The 20,273-nt window shown below is 35.6% G+C and overlaps 1 protein-coding gene and 1 pseudogene across 1 annotated transcript; both read left to right on the forward strand.

Annotated features, from left to right (window-relative positions):
• Positions 1 to 3,439: 3,439 nt before the first annotated feature.
• Positions 3,440 to 8,572, forward strand: LOC112802803 (uncharacterized; annotated as a pseudogene).
• Positions 8,573 to 15,028: 6,456 nt separating this feature from the next.
• On the forward strand, positions 15,029 to 18,595 carry LOC140184627 (uncharacterized). The gene has a single exon (XM_072236562.1). The coding sequence runs from the start codon at positions 15,248 to 15,250 to the stop codon at positions 17,459 to 17,461; it is 2,214 nt and encodes a 737-aa protein (XP_072092663.1). The 5' UTR covers positions 15,029 to 15,247; the 3' UTR covers positions 17,462 to 18,595.
• Positions 18,596 to 20,273: the final 1,678 nt, after the last annotated feature.

Genomic DNA, 20,273 nt, shown 5'->3' on the forward strand with positions numbered 1-20,273 from the left:
ACAAATAAAATCATCACATGTAAATTTCAACAAAAACAAATCTCCATAATTAAATATTGCTATCAATGAGAAATTATTCTACTTTAAAAATAACTACTGTTTTCTTCTACGGTATTTCCTAATTGCATAGGTGAAAAATTAATCCATCACATATAGGGTTGGCAGTGGGGCGGGTTTTTGCCCACCTGTCCCTGCCCTGCCATCTTTAAACTTCTCAATTACCCACCCCCACCTATGCTTGCGGATAGTAGAATATTGTATCCTAACCCTCTCCTGCGGTACCTTCTCCACACTTACCCACCCTATAACAGTTAAATAACACTTTAAAATTTACATGTTCATACATAAATTAAGATAAAAAATTAAAATTCATACATAAATTAAAATACAAACATAAAATTCATATAATAATGTCAAATAATATGAAATTAAAAAAAATGTCTGATCACTATAAATTTAACATGAAGTAGATTAGCATTACTCTAAATTTCAATCTCAATATCATTAGGAGCAGTAATATTGTTTCGTGTGTCTTCTCTAACATTACTTGCCATGAAATAATCTTAAATCAACTATATTAAAAAAAATAAAAGAACAAAGCAAACCATATATAAAGCACCTATTGAAAAAATTGACAAATTATTGCAACATCAGCAATTAGATTCATTGCACATATATAAATCAAGTAAAATCACAAAAACCCTAATTCTCAATCAACATATATAAACTATTGCAACATGCTAACATTAGTAATTAGAAACCAAAATCGATAACGATTTAAAATGAAAAATGCAAAATGAACTTTATGTAAGCACATTTTAATGATAAATCAATCATGAAACATATTTATTTTTATATAAAATAACCTTAAAATCAATCATGAAAATATAAGTACATAATATGAACAAGAAATCAGTAAAATGCAGTATATAAACAAAATCGTAACACAAATTCACAACTTCACGAACAAAATTATAACACAAATTCACAGTTTTACTAAGTACAAATTCAATGAAATACAGATTCAGTCATTCATAATGTGAGAAAGGGAGAGAAAGAGAAACTTATTTGCGGACAGAGAGATAGAGGAGGAAGACAGTGGCGTGCTTAGGGGAAAGGAACTCCGATGACAGAATCATATAAATCTACAGCGACGATCAAGTGATAAATCTATGGAAGAAGAATCAAAGAGCTTAACAGACTCACAATGTGATGGAGAGAGAGGGAGAAGAATTTACCTAGAAAAAAGAGGCTCAACAGGAAGAAGGCGGCGATGAGTGTAAAGAATTTACCTAGAGGAAAGGGGTTCAGGAAGAAGGTAGCGACGGACTCAGCAACGACGGTGATGAGCTCAGTAGTGGCAACGACGAGAGCTGTGAAGGTAGATGGTAACAGGCTCAGTAGCGACGATGATGGGCTCAGTGGTAAGACGATAAGAGCTGTGACAACAACAAGAGTTGTGAGGCTTTCTAGGGAGAAGTCGAGAGGAAGAAGACTCTGGGTGAAGATGATTGGGTCTCTCTGGCATGGCTATGGAGAATGAACTGAAATTGTGAATCACTAAACATGTGATGTGAGACAAATCTTAATCTCTAAAAAGTGTTACTATGTATATACCTGGAGCAGGTACACACTAAACCCGACCCGTCATGCCTCGCGGTCGGGTTATTACCCGTCCTTACCGGGCAGAGACGGGTCGAATACTCACAAATTTTAGTACTCCTATAAAGTCTAACCATATATTGATATTACATTTATTAATGACCAACCGTTAGCTACTGAATTATTACGCGTGTAATATGAGATTCGAACTCCGAATACTTACTTAAGCAAATGAGTTCGAGTGAGATGACCACTCAACAAATTCAAATTGATTAAGACAAATACTATTTATTTTTAATATTAAAAATTCTTAGAGTTTAATTTTAATTATAACTTTATAAAATATTTATAATAATAATTACTATATATTTTTTATTTAATTTTTTAATAAAATTTTTTATATAATTTTATATATTATTCCGTATAGAATATAAAAATATACACTAGTTAAAAATAACTTTTTAATTGAGTATGGAAAAATCATGTCATTTGAGTTATAACCTATTGGTACATTTTTTCACTAATTAGACTGACTATTATATTGAAATACATTGGGACAAGATGTAATACTAAAATAATGGACCAATTTATTGAGTAATGTGGACCCACTAATTTAATTATCAAAAACAAAGATAAATAAACATAGTTCATAAAATAATTTATTTTCACGTATTCATTACTTAAAATTTTGATTGACAAATAAATCAATGTTAAAAAGGTGACACCACCTTCTTGACAAGTACTCTAGCCGCTGAAAGAGCTAAGAGCCGTAGAAGTTGTCCCATTCAATTCAATAGACATTTGTCCCTCAAGAACTCAAATAGCACATGTAGATTTGTCCCCTGCATCAATACCGTAGAATTTGCCATATTTCATTTATGAAATGGAATACAGCTTTCCAAAGTGATAGAACACCAAAACAAGAAGAGGTGGGGTATTCTCAAAGTTCACTGGAGTTTTCCAGTAAAAGATGAGCTAATATGCTAAGAAGAAAACGAAGAAAACGTAACCAAAATAAAAGAAGAAATGCATTCATGGCACATCCTGGAGAATATTTAGATTAGGAGCCCGAATCATCCACCCAGCTGCTGAGAGGACATCACCTGATCTCATCTTGCTGCCCTCGAAAATGAAATTATGTCGAGATCTCCAAATGTTTCAGCATAGACTCGCCAAAAAACGACAATCAGCTTCTTCTTCAGATTGTTGCTGCAATTGGGTAGTTGATGCTTCCCACCACGAGGCAAAGTCTGAGAACAGAGAAGCTTGAGGGAGCTGTTGTAAGTGACTGAGAGCCCCGATTTCAACTGAATCAGAACAAAGATTGAGGCAGTGGAGCACAGATTCATCATCACCACTTACATTTTACCACATAAATTAACCCCAATTTGCGCCTTCTCCATTTCACCTCTGTCATTTCACCAACCTTCCCTCTCTACTGCCGCCGCGCCGTCTTCGCTCTGCTGCTCCCGCGCTCGTCGCAGCTCCGTCACACTCGCGCCGCTGTTGCTCTGTTAGACTAGCGTCGATGTCACTCTCGTTATAAATCTCTTCAGTTGCAATAGAGTTCTTAGCTACAATCATGATAAAGAAGAACAATAGCGCCGAAGAAGAAGAACGAGATCTGACTGAAACTGCGATTTAGATCTTGTTTCATCTTGATCTCTCGGAAAATCAGATTTAGAAGCTAATCAACAACGAGTGCCTTCAGTTCCTTGAATCGTTGCTGCAAGCGTTGAAGCTTGGGAGCTGCCAATCAAGAGCGTACGCAACACTGCTTTTGAAATCGGCATTTGCGGTTTCAAATCCGATCCAGTGGATCAGCGCGAAAACCGAAATGTTGTTTGAAATCACGAGTGTGATACGAGATTGTATATCGCAGGAGGCTCATAAGACGGCATTGAAGCTGGTGGTTGAGCTCTGTCATGGGGAAGAAACAGAATCAAGCAGTGGAAGCCGGCGCGGTGTCCGTGCTCGTTTAAGTGCTTCTTGATTGGACGGAAAGTTATATGATTGCTTTTGATATTTATGTTAGTAAATTTTTTGGATGAATGTTGGAGCTAAGTGCGGCAGTGGAAATTAAAGCAGCATACAAAAAGGAAGAAGATGCATATGATATATGATATATATGATTTATTATTGTCCATTTTCAAATTAAACTATTAATTTGCTTCTTCAACTGTATGTATATGTAGTATATAAATGCTTCGTTTCCAATAAGCTAGACGATAGAGATGCATTACTTTTCTATCTCACTCTGATATAATTAATTAATATTAGGCATGTCATCAAGTAGAACACTAGTGAGGCATGTGTTTGATGTTCCTGAAGAGATATGTTACGTGCAATGTGGATTGTGTTCATCCATTTTAGTGGTGAGCGTGCCATGCACCAGCATGTCAATGGCAGTTCTCAGTGTCAGATGCGGCCACTGCACAACCATTCTCTCTGTCAACATGATCAAACCTTTCCTTTCTTCCTTCTCTAGTAACCCCTTCCAATCAGGTACAATTTCTGTGTGTTTTTATTCAAATGCAACCTAATTTGAGGAATGTATGCATTATTTGTGATAATGATATGGTCATTATTAATTAACTTTCAATGCAGCTAAATATTGAGGATGGCAACAAGATTAGCACTTTGAACAGTCATAATAATTATTCTAATTATGAGGAAGCCAATAATAATGTAACAACTCCATTCACAAGTGATTCTGCTCCGAATAAACGTGAGTAAGCATGAATTTGATTACTTGCTCAGTAGTTGCTTGATATAATTTTTACACTTATTAGATTTTGTAATTCAATACTCGATTTGGCCCCTAAAATTTGAATTGGATTCAATATGACCCTTTAACTCAAATTGTTAGATCAGCAAGTTTCTCTACATCCATTAACCATGTCAATTCAAGAATTTGCTTCTGCTGCCAAGCAAGTTGATGATGAATCAAAGGTAAACCAAACGATGCTTGCAAATGATGTATCTTTTAGTGCTAGACTCCCTTTTTTTTCTTCTTATTCCATTTCAATTCCAATTTGTACTCATCTTTGTTCTGAATTGCAGCTACTGAGATTGCAAGAAACTGCAGGTGATATAGTAGATATGAAGAAGCAAGCGTTGAATGATAGACTAATCCTTGCCAAAAAAGGCTTCCTTGATGCAGATGGTCTTCATGGAAGGCAGTGGTTCAAGCATCTTGTGAGTGTGCTTGAGTTAGTTGGCTTAGTTAATCACTTTCATGTTACTAAACTTGACTTAATCATCAATCCATGAATGCTTCTTATAGGTGTTTGGGCGTCCAAGGGACAAAGAAAGCAAGCTAGATTTCTTCCCCGGGATTGCTGATTCAAACAGGAATCATCAAAGGCAACGAGTGAAAGAGAAAGGTTAGCAGCAATTCAACATGAAATCTGGAGGGTTGCAAGAGCCATTCAAACAGCTGCTTCTGCACTCAAAGGAGAATCACACCACATGCAAATTCATTTCTATGTTTTGAGTTACTCGTAAATTTCCCACTCAAATAGTTTTGACACTTATAAATGTACATTAGCTTTCAAAAAGGGGGATGTTAATGTATTATGTCTTATATACTCTTATGTATGTATATAAGCAGTTTCTGTTATGGTTGGACACTTATTATTCAAACTACTAGGTGATTTTGCAATTTTTAATTTGTGGTTACTGAAATATATAATAGACAATTAGACTTGAAGTTTGGACAACTTATAGCTTATTGTAGTGCTTTTCTAGTGCTGAATTTTTACTTTTTATTTAGCTCAAATAGTAGAGAATGTTGCAGAAAAGAGCAAGGAATTGGCCACTTGTCAGGGTCAAATGAAGACCTTCAAGTTAACTGAAGCTCTCAAGAACAAGGCTATAGAAGAGGTATTTCTTTTTTAGTCTGTGTATTTCAGTTGCATTATAATTACAAAACATATATAAGAGCTTCTCAGAACTAACTATTCTCTTTTGAGTTTGCCAGTTGAGAAATGAAGTTGATAAACTGAAGGAGAGGCTTGGAGTTACTGAGGATCATCTCAAATAGAAATGCAAGTACCCTCATATTGCTATTGGCCTATTGGGGAACTTGCTGCTTCAGCTCCAATTCTCCAATTTGAAGACATTGTGCCACTAGAAACATTCTATGACATTGTTTCCAGTGATATTAAGGTAGGTTAGTGAATCAGTATCTTGTGGTTATTACTATCTTATTTTGACCATTTTATGTATTTGTATACTACTAACATTTTTGCTTTCTTGTTTTTATTAATAGCGTGAGAGTTCTACTTGCTTTAACTACATAAAACAGTCATGGAATGACATATCATCAATAGGTCAGACGCGTAATGGCCTTGTGCAACTGTCCAACACTTGCCACTTCTGTCGGTAAGGATTTCCTTCCTTTTTCTTTTGTTTCTTTTCTTTCCTTTTTTTCCTTTTTTTTTCTGGAAAAGAAAAGAGAAATATGTGTCCCTATCGGCAATATATGATTATGGTGAATAATGATATTGATATTGCATTATTTCTTGTGTGATTTTCCTTAATTAATTAAAGGCAATTTCCAGGCCATTGAATAAGACTGATGATCTATGGAACTGGTTGGTGTCTGCGAATAGTTTTTTGGCAATGGTGGACTACCCATATCCTGCTAACTTTATGATGCCTTTGCCTGGACATCCCATCAAGGAGGTTAGTTTGATTTCATAAAATAAGAAGAGAAATCTTATTATTCCTACTAACTTTATAAACATTGTTTTGTTTTCCAAGTTCATTCTTTATTTATACTACTGCCTATTTGTTAACAGAAATCTCCTTGCTAGTTTGTGATGCAACCAGGAAATTGATTTAACTAATGGTTGTATGAAGAATATTGGTGGGAGTGGTGACAGCAGGGGGGAGACTAATGGTACTCTAAGCCAGGAACTAACCAATCCTTTTTCTAGTTTCCATTCCATTCTATCCAAGAAGGCTCCTGATTGTCTTTACATATCACCAAGATTAATATATATTTAAATAATATTATTTAAATTTAAAGGCTGAATAAAAGGCTGAATTTTAAAGGATACATAGCATTTTCCATATCTTTATATATTTCTGCAGTATATATTTATCAATGAGTGCGGAAATTTTATAGTTTGTTCTTATAAAAGGCCCCGCCGCTATTCATTGAGTTTTCTCTGCATATCAAATACGTAAGCCATCACTCTCATACCAACCCAATTCCTTCCTAGTTTTCTCTGCATATCAAATACGTAAGCCATCATTCTAATTCCAACCCAATTCCTTCCTAGTTTTCTCTGCATATCAAATACGTAAGCCATCGCTATGGCTGAAGAGCAGGCGCTGTTGTTCACATGCGTAAATTGTTCACACGGTAATTTTTTTGAAAGAGCAAGATTGGAGCAACACTCCAAACAGAAACATGACAATTACGAGTACTTCTGTGAAAAATGCTCGAATTGCTTTGAGACTAAAGCCTCATTGACGCAACACATCGGTGAGGTAGGTGAATCTAACCCTTTTCTTTACTTTTCTTGGTTTCTTTGTCTTCGATGATTTAACGTTCTAATTGCATTTATTTAGTGTCGGCACTGGGATGGCCATAGGCCACCCCCGGAGCAGAAGGTTAGAAAACAAAAACGGTGACGGCCACCGTCACCCTATATTTATGTTAAGTTATCTTCTTCCATCTGCGGCTGATACAAGCTTCAAGAATGGAATGTTTGAATGTGCTTTTGCACATCAGGCTTGGGCCTCAATTGAAGACTATTTTTCAAAGATCTCCGGGATTAAAGAACAGCAACAGAACTCAAAACGATCAAAAAGCAAGGTATATCTCCAAGGTTTCATTTCACTTTATTTTATTTTATTGCTTTTTCTTTGGAAATTCTTGTGAATTTGGATGTTTTTCTGCTGTCTTTGCACCACACTTTTTATTATATTTTATACTTTGGCCCCCTTTTTTTGCTTTTTCATAAAGAAATTGCTGTATGTCCTTGAAGCAATCTTAATACATTTTGTTAGTCATGCTCCTGCAGTCCATTAATGTTTGTCTGTGACTAGGTTTTGATACAACTACATGTATTTCTCTTGTTGGGAATGGTGATCTGATGCAGGTTTTGTGGTCTTGGAGAAAATCTATAAAAGATGCAAGATCAACCAATAATAATGCTAAATCTCCTAAGAAGGGCATTTATGAGTTTAATCGTGTTGCTGTTACAAGATCAACTAATAATAATGCTAAATCTCAGAGTTCTTTTAATAAGCTTCATATATATCCTAAGGTGTTTTCTGCTGCTATTGATTCTTATGCTTTCTCCAAGATTAGCAATTGAAAGCAGAACTCAAAACAATCAAAAAGCAAGGTATATCTCCAAGGTTTCATTTCACTTTATTTTATTTTATTGCTTTTTCTATGGAAATTTTTGTGAATTTGGATGTTTTTCTGCTGTCTTTGCACCACACTTTTTGTTATATTTTTTACATTGGCCCCCTTTTTTGCTTTTTCATAAAGAAATTGCTATATGTCCTTGAAGCAATCTTAATACATTTTGTTAGTCATGCTCCTGCAGTTCTAATTTTTCACCCCTATTTCTTTGGTTCATTTGTTAATTACAATCCATTAATGTTTGTCTGTGACTAGGTTTTTGATACAACCACATGTATTTCTCTTGTTGGGAATGGTGCTCTGATGCAGGTTTTGTGGTCTTGGAGAAAATTTATAGCAGATGCAAGATCAACCAATAATAATGCTAAATCTCAGATTTCTTTTAATAAGGTTCATGTATATCCTAAGGTGTTTTCTGCTGCTATTGATTCTTATGCTTTTATGGCACAATAGGGTAGGTCATTGTGCACAAAAAATTGTGCAAGCTGTGATGAGATCATGTAATATGAATATCCCTTCGAATATTAATAAGACAGATTGTGTGAATTTTGCTGCATGGCTAAAATGCATCTTTTACCCTTCCATCACGATTCTTACAATTTTAATGCACCTCTTGACATGATTTATTCATATTTATGGGGTCCTGCCCCTATTACTTCATTTCATGGCTTTAACTACTATATTTCATTTGTTGATGGCTACACCCGATATACCTGTATATAATTCATATATTTGGAGGAAAGATTAAAATGTCAGCGAAAAAGTCCCTCTTATATTTGGTGAATGCTATAATGTTTAAAAGATAATATCTAACTTATCGAAAAAGGTTAAAAGCTAATATTTAACTTTAAAAGTAAATATTTTTTAAATATTTAAAATTATCACATGGAAGCTTTCCAAACTGTTGTCCCTGGCCGAAGAGTTGTGGATGATGAAACATGGTGGCATTTAAATTTTTATGCATGTTTGTTTCAATTAATTAACTTCTTTGGCAAATGAACTTGTATATTCAAGTTTCCCTATAGTATTTTTAACTATATATATCACTCTTAAATGAATTCATCAATTTATCATCCTTTTTTAGATTTAACATTATCAGTGTTCTCAACACCTTGATGAGAATCTTCATCTTTATAGGAAAAGCTATCGTCGCTGCTGCTCCTCTACTGAGGAGCTTGATCACCACTACTGAATTTATCCATTTTCAAGCCTCCAACTTAAAAGGCAACACGTAAGAAAGAAAGGACAAAATAATTATGGAAAATTTTGTTCAAAATTATTGAAACTTTATTTGTGTAATATATAAACTGTTTTTAGTTATGTAAATTTTTTAGTTGAATAATAAAAATATATAAAAAAAATTATGTACAAAACACATAAATTTCTTCTTTTATTATTCATACAAAATAATTTATGCACCTTTTTATATTTCTTTTTAAAAATAAAAAAATTTATTCAAACAAATCAGGTCCTATGTTAAATTATACAATAGCTTAACAAAAAACTTACACAGATATTTTAGTTGAAAACACGTTTTTTAGGGCTCATCCTTAAACGCTCCTTGTTAAGTATGGAGTGCTGCACACCTTGTGAATTCGTTAAATCTAAACTCTTCATTTATTATATTTTATTTGAATGGTCTAGATTTAAAAAGGTAACCTGTTAATCAGGTTAATTATTTTTTTTTATAAATTTTAGATTTTTTTGGCAAGTCTCAGATATTGGGATGAAATTCAAAATAAAAAATTAGTATATAAATATTAAAAAAATATGTCTGTACAAAAAAAAGTTATTGGATTTTAGAATTAAAATAAATAATACATAAAAAATAAATTAAAAATTCATGTACTAAATCCAAAAAAAATATATTAGAATCTTAAAAAAAATAATATTAAATATATATTATGTATATAATATTAAATATAAACACAATGATAAAAAAATTTGTGTTATATATATATAATATTAAAATTTAAATAAAATTTGTTTTATGTGAAATAAAATTATAATATTAAATATAAATACAAATGATAAAAAATTTTATATTATATATATATATAATTTTATTTTGTGTGAAACAAAATTAAAACATTAAATATGAACAGAATGATAAAAGATTTAGTACTATATAAATTTAATTAAAAAAATATTTATACAACGTAAAAAGCAAACAAACATATAATAATTTTATTTTGTGCGAAACAAAAATTTATATAAAAAAATATTTATATAATTTTTTATTAACAATTTTTTATTGAAATATGTTATTTTACTATATTTATAATATATTATTTGGGATAATTATATTATTTTAGTTAATATATATTATTTAAAAAAATATTTAAAATTTATTATTTTGTATTAAGAATATTATTAAAAATATATTATTATTTTTTCTTAAAATAACATTTTTTTTTCTTTGGTTCAAATACTATGACAACAAAATTTTTTGTATAATTGCTTCTACTCAATAAATATTATATTTATTTATTTTTATATTGCATGTAAAATAAATAATTAATGTTTAGAAAAGTTAATAAAGGAAAGAAGTATTTTTTTACCAATTCTTAGGTGAATATAAAGAGATTATGTCATTTGAATTATAATTCGTTGGCAAAGAAAGAAATACTCTTAATTATATATTAAATAGAATAATTATTTATTAGGCTCATTTTTATACAAATAAAAATTTTTCTTAGTTTTATATCTGTAATATTTTATACCAATTAGCTTCAGAATTTAATTATTTTTTGAATAAATTAATAAAAAAATAATATAAATAATTATTTAAATATAATTGTATTTTAATTTTTCATTACGTTGAGGTTAATTTGAAATAAAAGATAATGGACTTGTTGTAACTGCCATGTATTTTGCTTTGACTGCGTCGTCATCTGAGAATCATGCGCCTTCATGAAAATTGGAGTTCTTCTACAGAATCCGTTTTGCATTTGGAGTTAGTTAAACAGCAGTGGCGACAGACATGCGTCTTCCTTTTCTATGGCAGCAATTTTTCCGACTTTGATGGTCATTTATGGTGGAAGTGGAATATGTTGGGTTCAAGAGCGTCAAAATCTATAGCTAGCTAAAACAATCGTGGAAGCACCTGCCATCAAATAAAACAGTGAAAATATTTGAAGATATCACATGGATAATAACAGAGTAATAGAGGAATTAGTTTTTTTGTTAGTGTTGGTTTGTTTGTTCAGCCCATGACAAAAAAAATAATAACAATAATAAATAAATTAAATTTACCTGATAACTTTTGATAGTAGGTTAATTTTTAAAGAGTGCTGCACTCCTTACTTTATCTGGAGTGCACTAGCTTTCGCCGTTTTAGTAGTAAAGTGACATTGAGACGCAAGTTAACACAAGTCTAATTGATTAATATCGGCACTATAAGAATGAGAATGGTTTTAATATAAAATTAGAATTCCACCATCTTATCAAGAAACTAGTAAAAAAATAACTACCACAGTAAGAATGACTCTAACATGAAATTATAGTATCATTTTTTTGTCAAAGATATTTATTCATCGTTGATTGAAAGAGTAAGAGTAGTTTTAATACGAAATTAGAATAATTGTTTGTCAAACAACTAAACAACTCATTCTTAGTGTAATAGTAATTTTCACATAAATTTAGGGTTTGTTTGAGTGAGTTTTTATAAAATTATTTTTTTAATTGATTTTTTTAAATATTAAAAACAAAGCAATTTATTGTTTGGGATAAAATTTTGTTGTTGTTGTTGTTATTTAAAAAAAAAATAATTTATTGTTTGAATATTTTATATTAAAGTATCTTTTCTATCTAATAATTATGTATGGATATAACAATATAAAAATACTTTTAGTGATAGAGTTAAAGCAATGAAGATCTTCAAGTTCTATTTCATTGTTGCAGAAGTTTTTGGAAGGTGAGAACACGAGTTGTATGCATAATTGGAGGATGTTAGGATATTGGTCTCGAATCCTCATTCAACTATGTTGAAGGGAGCTTCTAGTTCGATGATGCCTGTGGTTGTACCGTCCTGTTCGCAAAAGAGGGAGATGCCTGTATTTTAAGAGACAACTGTTTCTTTCATGAGTTAGCGGTTGTGATGGTTGGTTTTTCTCGCATAATTTCTAATGGTATAGGCAATGGAGAACTAGATCGAATTGAAAATACAATGCGAAAAGATGATATAGATAAGAAGTCTATCGACATAGTTAGAAGACAGTGATGAGGATACAATAGCAATTGAACAGACCATAGTCTTTCAAATTTTGGCACATTCAGCATGATTCTTCAAGTTTTGACACACAACAATGTCCTTCACAATTTTGTATCCTAGGTTTGGAAGCTATGGGACAATAGCCGGACTTTACTTTTGGGAGTCAAATATTACATGATACAACTGCTCTTATAAAATTTTATATTGGACAATTATTCTCAAATAAAGAGAAATTTATATCGAGTGTGAAAAATTATAGCATCCATTATGATATTGAGTACCATAGAAAATATAAGAAATTTGAAAAAAGGATGCAATTGGTTAATGTGAATTTTAAGGGTGATGCTAGGTAGTCAAAAAATAATTACAATATAGAATATTACATAAAAATTCTCATTCTCTTGATAAGCAAGTGAGATCCACCCCCTTATCACTTATTCTCCTTATCACCAATAATTCCAAGAAACGGTTGATTCAGAATTCACAGTACCCCCCTCATATCTCACTAAATCAGCCAAACCATCAATGTGACGATTATGAGAATGAACTGTTACTGTATTCATTTGATTTGGACTTAAATGATCATAACTCCATTCGTTTAAAATTGTTTCTGAAATTACCAATTTGTCCTTGTCTTCAACCTTCTCTTGCAGTCCCTCTATCATCACTTCTGCTGCCTGGTCTGTACAGACCGTTGAACTTTTTGAACTTTCCGTCCCCATGACTGCTGCATCACATATGTTCTTTTGTAGTTCACAGCTGACCGCTCCGTCAATCACTGATCCTGTCTGACAATTCGCCCCAAAAGTTTCACGTCCCCCTTCTTTTACCAACACGTCAAAGCCACTTGCGCCAATTGTGAGATGGACCCATTCGTTGATCACGTCCAACACACAAGTGTCAATTTGTATATGGCCGACACTAAAAGACTGGCACGATTCTGTTGCTTCATCGCACCCAACCACCTCTCAACCGATTCCTTCAAAGACCTATAGTCAATGGCTTTCGTCGTTCCACCTACTAGACTTGTCTGCAACCAGACCAAGTTTTCTTTCGCCACCACCACTTCCACTTTCTTCGTCCATCCCTTCTTGTGTGGATCTTGTGATATCTTCTCCTTAGTTAAAACTTTAGTAGGGCCCTCTAATCTTCTCTGATTCTCTTTTTCTTCTGGTGGCTGTTGGCCTCGTGGCTGCACGTTGTTCATTTCTTTGACAGCAGATAATCTCCGATATTTAGCTTCCCCCACGAACACAGCCTTACCTCTCAACCACATACGATTCATATCCGTTATGGCCTTCAAGGCTCCCCCTTTCGTGGTATATCGTATGAACGCAAAGATGCACACTCCACCATTTTTTGGTTTTCTTGATAAATATATGTCGTTTATGCGTCCAGTCCAACCAAAGAGGTGGAAGAGCTCCCTCTTGGATATGTCTTCTGAAAGATTATCCACAAATATTGAAAATGACTCGTGCTCTAATCGTCGATACTCTTTTCGGTTCCAAACTCGAGAATCTTTAGTCTGACCTAATGTTCTACCCCTCCATGTGTTTGCCCCCCTCGCACGCTCTCGCTCTCTCTCACTCTCTCTCATTCTCTCATAATAATTTTACTCTAACAGTCATTAATAAGATACACAAATGATTTTCTTTTTCCATGGCGCCACTAGAGTATGATTTTCGCGTAAATCTCTCTGAAATTCTCTCAAATATAAATCTCCCAAATTACTTAAATGAATAATCTGTCACTTGCCTTTGCAGATTTATAAGTTATAATAAACAAAGTGTAAACCGCAACAACCAATGGAGGTTTACTCTGCGACGGGGTAGGGCGGATTTGCGCTGCAGATTTGTGCATAAACCTTGACGCCTAAAACTGGTTTCTGCCCACCTATTTTGCTTGTAATCCACAACGGCTGATGGAGGTTCATGGTTTTAAGAATGCTCATATAATCCACTCCAACTTCAGGAGTTTTATGCTTTGAAAGATTCACATGTAATTTACTACTGCCTATAGTGTTTTACGTGATCATGCTTACAATTTTTTGGGATACAGCAGTTTGCATAGATTAAGTTTAGGACTGAAATGTAGGGCTTATTTAGATGAGTTTCTAAAAAAAGATCTTTTTTCGAGTTATTTTTTTTAAAAAGATTTTATGGAGAAGTAAAAGTAATTTTATGTTTAGATATCTCATACAAAATTTTTTTTATTTATCAATTATGTCTGAATATAACAATATAAAACTACTTTTTATTTATTTATTACATGAAAACTATTTTTTAAGGAAAAAAGATATAAATTACATCTTTTCAAAAAAAAAAATTTTTAGTACTTTTACTTTTACTACTAAAAATTTATCAAACACGCTAAAAAATAAAAAAAATATTTTTTTATTGAAAAAATATATTTTTTAACAAAATAATGACACCCAAACAAGCACGTTGTCACGGTAAATTTTTAGAAGGTTAGATTTAACAGTGTTTGTATAGTTTTCTGGAATGTTTGAGAATACTCTAGATGGTTCCGAAACGTTCTAGAATGTCCTAGAAGGTTCCAAAATACTCTAGAAGGTTCTAGAAGACTCTGGAAGGTCATAGAGTATTCTAGAAGAGTATAGATGTATATAGAAGTATAAAGAGTGGTATGGAATAATCTAGAAACATTTAGAGAGTTGTGGTAGGATAGATATTTGTAAAGAAGGTTCTTGATGATTAATCTGGACCGTTGATTAGATTTAATCTTAACCATCCATTGAGGAGGTGGATGGCTATAAATAGGAGGTAAGAGTTAGTGTGGGTGTGTGTGAATCATTTGTAACCACACTTGAGCAATAAAGTGTTCTTCCACCAAAGCTTCCTTTCTCTTGTGTTCTCTTGTATTCTTAGCTTTCTTGCTAAGTATTGAGGGTTAGGCTGACTTGGTCTTAGCTCAAGAGGTTGAGTAAGTCCGAGTGCCGGCACGGTAGCGTTGGAGTGTGTCCAAGGCCGTGACAACTTGGTATCAGAGCCTGGTTCGAGAGAGAGCACAAGTGGTTTGTGAGAATGGCTTCTAATATCACCATGGAGCATGTTGAGTCTCAAAGGGGAAGGGATGCTATTCCTTCTCAATGGGGAGGCAAGAAGATCCGTTCTTCAAGTGAGCCTAGAGGTAAGGACTCTAACTTCTTAGAAGAAAGAGTTTCTATGTTAGAAAATGTTCTATCCTCTATGGATGAGCGCTTCCAAAGGATAGAACATGACAAGGAGACCCTCGAGGCTCATGTGTTGGGAGAATTAGATGATTTCAAAGAAAGCATGCTCCAAATCAAAGAGAAGCTTGAGAATTCCTTGAAGTTATTTGAGGAAGTTCGAGTTTGGTTCGAGGAGGCGAAATCTCGACCAACCATTATAAGGGAGACGACAAAGATTGATCTCCCCAAGCCAAAGGAGTTCAAGGGTGTAAGAGACACTCGCGAGGTGGAGAACTTCCTATGGCAAATGGAGAGGTACTTCGAAGGCCAAGGGGTGGTTGAAGAAGCAATAAAGGTACGCACTGCAGCTATCTACCTTTCTCATAATGCTACTTTGTGGTGGAGGAGAAAGTGCATAGATATGGAAAAGGGTACTTGCAACATAGCCACATGGGAAGATTTCAAAAGGGAATTGAAAAGACAATTCTTCCCTGAAAATGTGGTTTATGAAGCAAGGAAGAAGTTGAGAGAGTTGAAGCACAAGAGTACAATTAGTGACTACGTAAAGGAGTTCACTACTCTCACGCTTCAAATCCCCAACTTAGCATCAGAGGATGCATTGTTCTTCTTCATTGATGGACTCCAACCTTGGGCAAAGCAAGAACTACAAAGAAGGAATGTTAAGGATGTCGATGAGGCCATCGTGGTGGCCGAATCACTCACTGAGTATCATAGGGGAGACTCTAAACCCAAGTCTTCCTCCAAGCCTAGTTCTGCTAAAGGTGGGGGAGACAAGGGGAAGAGTTTCTCAATCAAGAAGGAAGGAACATACTCTTCAAAGAAAGAGTACGAGGAAAAGAAGAAGGCTTTCGTGCCCAAAGGAGGATGCTTCGTGTGCAAGGGGCCACACCAAATGAAGGACTGTCCCAAGGTAGGGACTCTGGCATCTATCGCCGAGGAACGAGAAGATCAAACTCAAGTAACTGAGTGTGTTGGATCCATCCAACACATAAATGCTGTGAAGGGCAAAGAGGCAAGCACCGCAGAAAAGAAAGGCTTGATGTATGTCAAAGCCTTTATCAATGAAAAACCCGTTATGGCTATGATCGACACTGGTGCTACACACAACTTCATCACGCCTGATGAAGCAAAGAGACTTGGGTTGAAGATCACCGAAAAGAATGGCTGGTTCAAACCCGTGAACACCAAGGGTGAACCCCTTAAGGGAGTAGCAAAAGGGGTTGAGATGACTCTTGGTTCTTGGAAGGGCCTTGTGGATTTCTCAGTAGCACCCATGGACGATTTTAAAATAGTCATCGGACTCGATTTGCAAAGGAAAGCAAATATAATACCTATGCCATACTACGACGTAGTATGCGTCATGGAGAAAGGGTCTCCATGCATGGTCCCTACAGTCTCTAAAGTTGGCGGACCACCGATACTGTCTGCTATGCAACTCAAGAAAGGGTTCAAGAAGGGAGAGATTACATATTTGGCTCTATTACAAGAGGAGTCAACATCTGAAAGAGAAGACGTTCCTCCCAAAATCAAGGAAGTCCTTGAAGAAAATAAGGATGTGATGCCTTCCGAGTTGCCAAAACAACTACCACCTAGGAGGAAGGTGGACCACAAGATTGAATTAGAGTTAGGAGCAAAGCCGCCCGCCTCATCACCATATAGAATGGCACCGCCAGAACTCGAGGAGTTGAAGAAGCAACTCAAGGATTTGCTAGATGATGGGTTCATCCGTCCATCGAAGGCACCTTATGGCGCACCAGTCTTATTCCAAAAGAAGCATGATGGTTCATTGAGGCTATGCATCGACTATCGAGCACTTAACAAGGTAACCATCAAGAACAAATACCCCATTCCTTTGATAGCCGATTTGTTTGATCAACTTGGTAGAGCCAAGTGGTTCTCAAAGCTAGATTTGAGGTCAGCATATCACCAAGTGAGAATTGCCGATGGTGATGAGCCTAAGACCACGTGTGTCACGAGGTATGGATCGTATGAGTGGTTGGTGATGCCTTTTGGCTTGACCAACGCTCCTGCGACCTTCTGTACCTTGATGAATGAGATCTTTTGACCTTACCTTGATCGGTTTGTAGTGGTCTACTTGGATGACATTGTTGTCTATAGCAATACTTTGGAGGAACATGTAGAACACTTACGAACCGTGTTCAAGATCTTGCGAGAGAATAACCTATATGTGAAGAAGGAAAAGTGTTCCTTTGCAAGGGACGAAGTCCACTTCTTGGGACACATCATTAAAGGTGGAACTCTCTGCATGGATCAAGGAAAGGTGAAGGCTATCAAAGAGTGGGAACCTCCAAACAAGGTATCTGAATTGAGGTCATTCCTTGGGTTGGCTAATTACTATCGGAGGTTTATCAAGGGATACTCCGCCAAGGCTGCACCATTAACTGATCTTCTCAAGAAGAACCACTCTTGGGAATGGTCAAAGGAGTGTCAAAAGGCTTTTGATGAGTTGAAGGCTGCTATCACAGAAGGACCAGTACTAGCACTACCCGACTACTCAAAGGTGTTTGAAGTCCACACTGATGCTTCTGACTACGCTATTGGAGGAGTTCTGATGCAAGAAGGACATCCTATTGCCTTTGAGAGTCGCAAGTTGAATGATACAGAGAGGCGATACACTGTCCAAGAGAAGGAGATGACCGCGGTGGTGCATTGTCTGAGAACTTGGCGTCACTATTTGCTTGGTTCACACTTCATCGTCAAGACAGACAATGTGGCTACAAGCTACTTCCAAACTCAAAAGAAGTTAAGCCCCAAACAAGCTAGGTGGCAAGACTTCTTGGCTGAGTTTGATTTCGAATTCGAATATAAGTCAGGCAAGACTAATGTGGTAGCAGATGCGCTGAGTCGCAAGGCTGAGTTGGCGGCCATTTCTATGGTTGAAGGAGATATTGTGCATACCATCAAGGAAGGGTTGCATCACGATCCATTAGCCAAGAAGTTGGTGGAGTTGGCTAGAGAAGGTAAGACCAAAAGATTTTGGTTAGAAAACGACCTTCTCTACACAAAAGGGAGAAGACTATACGTTCCTAAATGGGAAAATCTGAGAAGGAAGTTGGTAAGAGAATGCCACGACACCAAGTGGGCTGGTCACCAAGGTCAGCGAAGGACCTTAGCACTCATTGAATCTTCTTATTATTGGTCTCAAATGAGAGATGAAGTGGAGAGCTATGTGAAGACTTGTCTTGTGTGCCAACAAGATAAGATTGAAAACAAGACACCAAGCGGGTTGTTGGAACCTCTACCTCCATCAGAGCGACCGTGGGAAAGTGTATCTTTAGATTTCATCTCTGCCTTACCGAAGTCCGAGGGGTTTGGATCTATTCTTGTGGTAGTTGATCGATTTTCGAAGTATGCTACCTTTATACCCGCCCCTACTGACTGCACTGCAGAGGAGGCAGCACGACTATTCTTCAAAAATGTGGTGAAATATTGGGGATTGCCTAAGAGCATCATTAGTGATCGAGATCCACGCTTCACAGGACGAATATGGACAGAGCTGTTCAAACTCCTTGGGTCGGAGCTTCATTTCTCAACAAGCTTCCATCCTCAAACCGATGGGCAGACTGAGAGAGTGAATGCCTTACTCGAGTGTTACTTGAGGCATTTTGTAAGCGCTAATCAGAAGGACTGGACAAAACTCCTCGACATTGCTCAGTTCTCATACAATTTGCAAAGGAGCGAGTCCACAGGGAAGAGCCCGTTCGAGATTGTGACTGGACAACAGCCGCTTACACCTCACTCTCTTTCTTCTTCCTACTCAGGGAAGAGCCCTGGAGCTTATCATATGATTAAGTCTTGGGAAGAACAAGCAGATGTCACTCGTTCTTACCTTGACAAAGCTGCAAAGAGGATGAAGAAATGGGCTGATAAGAAGAGGAGGCATGCAAGCTATCAAGTAGGAGACAAGGTAATGATTAAACTTCTTCCACAATAATTCAAAGCCTTTCGCAAGGTTCATAAGGGCTTAATTCGCAAATACGAAGGGCCATTTGAGATCATTGGACGTGTTGGGGAGGTTGCTTACAAAGTACAACTTCCTCCCTCTATGAAGATTCACCCGGTCTTCCATGTGAGTATGCTTAAACCATATCATGGAGACCAAGATGAACCGAGTAGAGGTGACTCAAGTCACGCTCCGCCTGTGGTAATTAGATCATTTGATAAAAAAAATCGAAGAGATCTTAGCTAATCGCGTTGTGAGACGAAGAGGGGTACCACCAAGTATTCAATATTTGATCAAGTGGAAAGGGCTCCCGATAACTGAAGCTAGTTGGGAAGCTCGTGAAGATTTGTGGCAATTCCAAGAACACCTAGAGCGCTATCATGAACAGAACGCGACGAGGACGTCTGCGCATTAGGTGGGGGAGAATGTCACGGTAAATTTTTAGAAGGTTAGATTTAACAGTGTTTGTATAGTTTTCTGGAATGTTTGAGAATACTCTAGATGGTTCCGAAACGTTCTAGAATGTCCTAGAAGGTTCCAAAATACTCTAGAAGGTTCTAGAAGACTCTGGAAGGTCATAGAGTATTCTAGAAGAGTATAGATATATATAGAAGTATAAAGAGTGGTATGGAATAATCTAGAAACATTTAGAGAGTTGTGGTAGGATAGATATTTGTAAAGAAGGTTCTTGATGATTAATCTGGACCGTTGATTAGATTTAATCTTAACCATCCATTGAGGAGGTGGATGGCTATAAATAGGAGGTAAGAGTTAGTGTGGGTGTGTGTGAATCATTTGTAACCACACTTGAGCAATAAAGTGTTCTTCCACCAAAGCTTCCTTTCTCTTGTGTTCTCTTGTATTCTTAGCTTTCTTACTAAATATTGAGGGTTAGGCTGACTTGGTCTTAGCT

This window comes from Arachis hypogaea, chromosome 5 (assembly GCF_003086295.3).
Source record: "Arachis hypogaea cultivar Tifrunner chromosome 5, arahy.Tifrunner.gnm2.J5K5, whole genome shotgun sequence".
Classification (NCBI taxonomy): domain Eukaryota; kingdom Viridiplantae; phylum Streptophyta; class Magnoliopsida; order Fabales; family Fabaceae; genus Arachis; species Arachis hypogaea.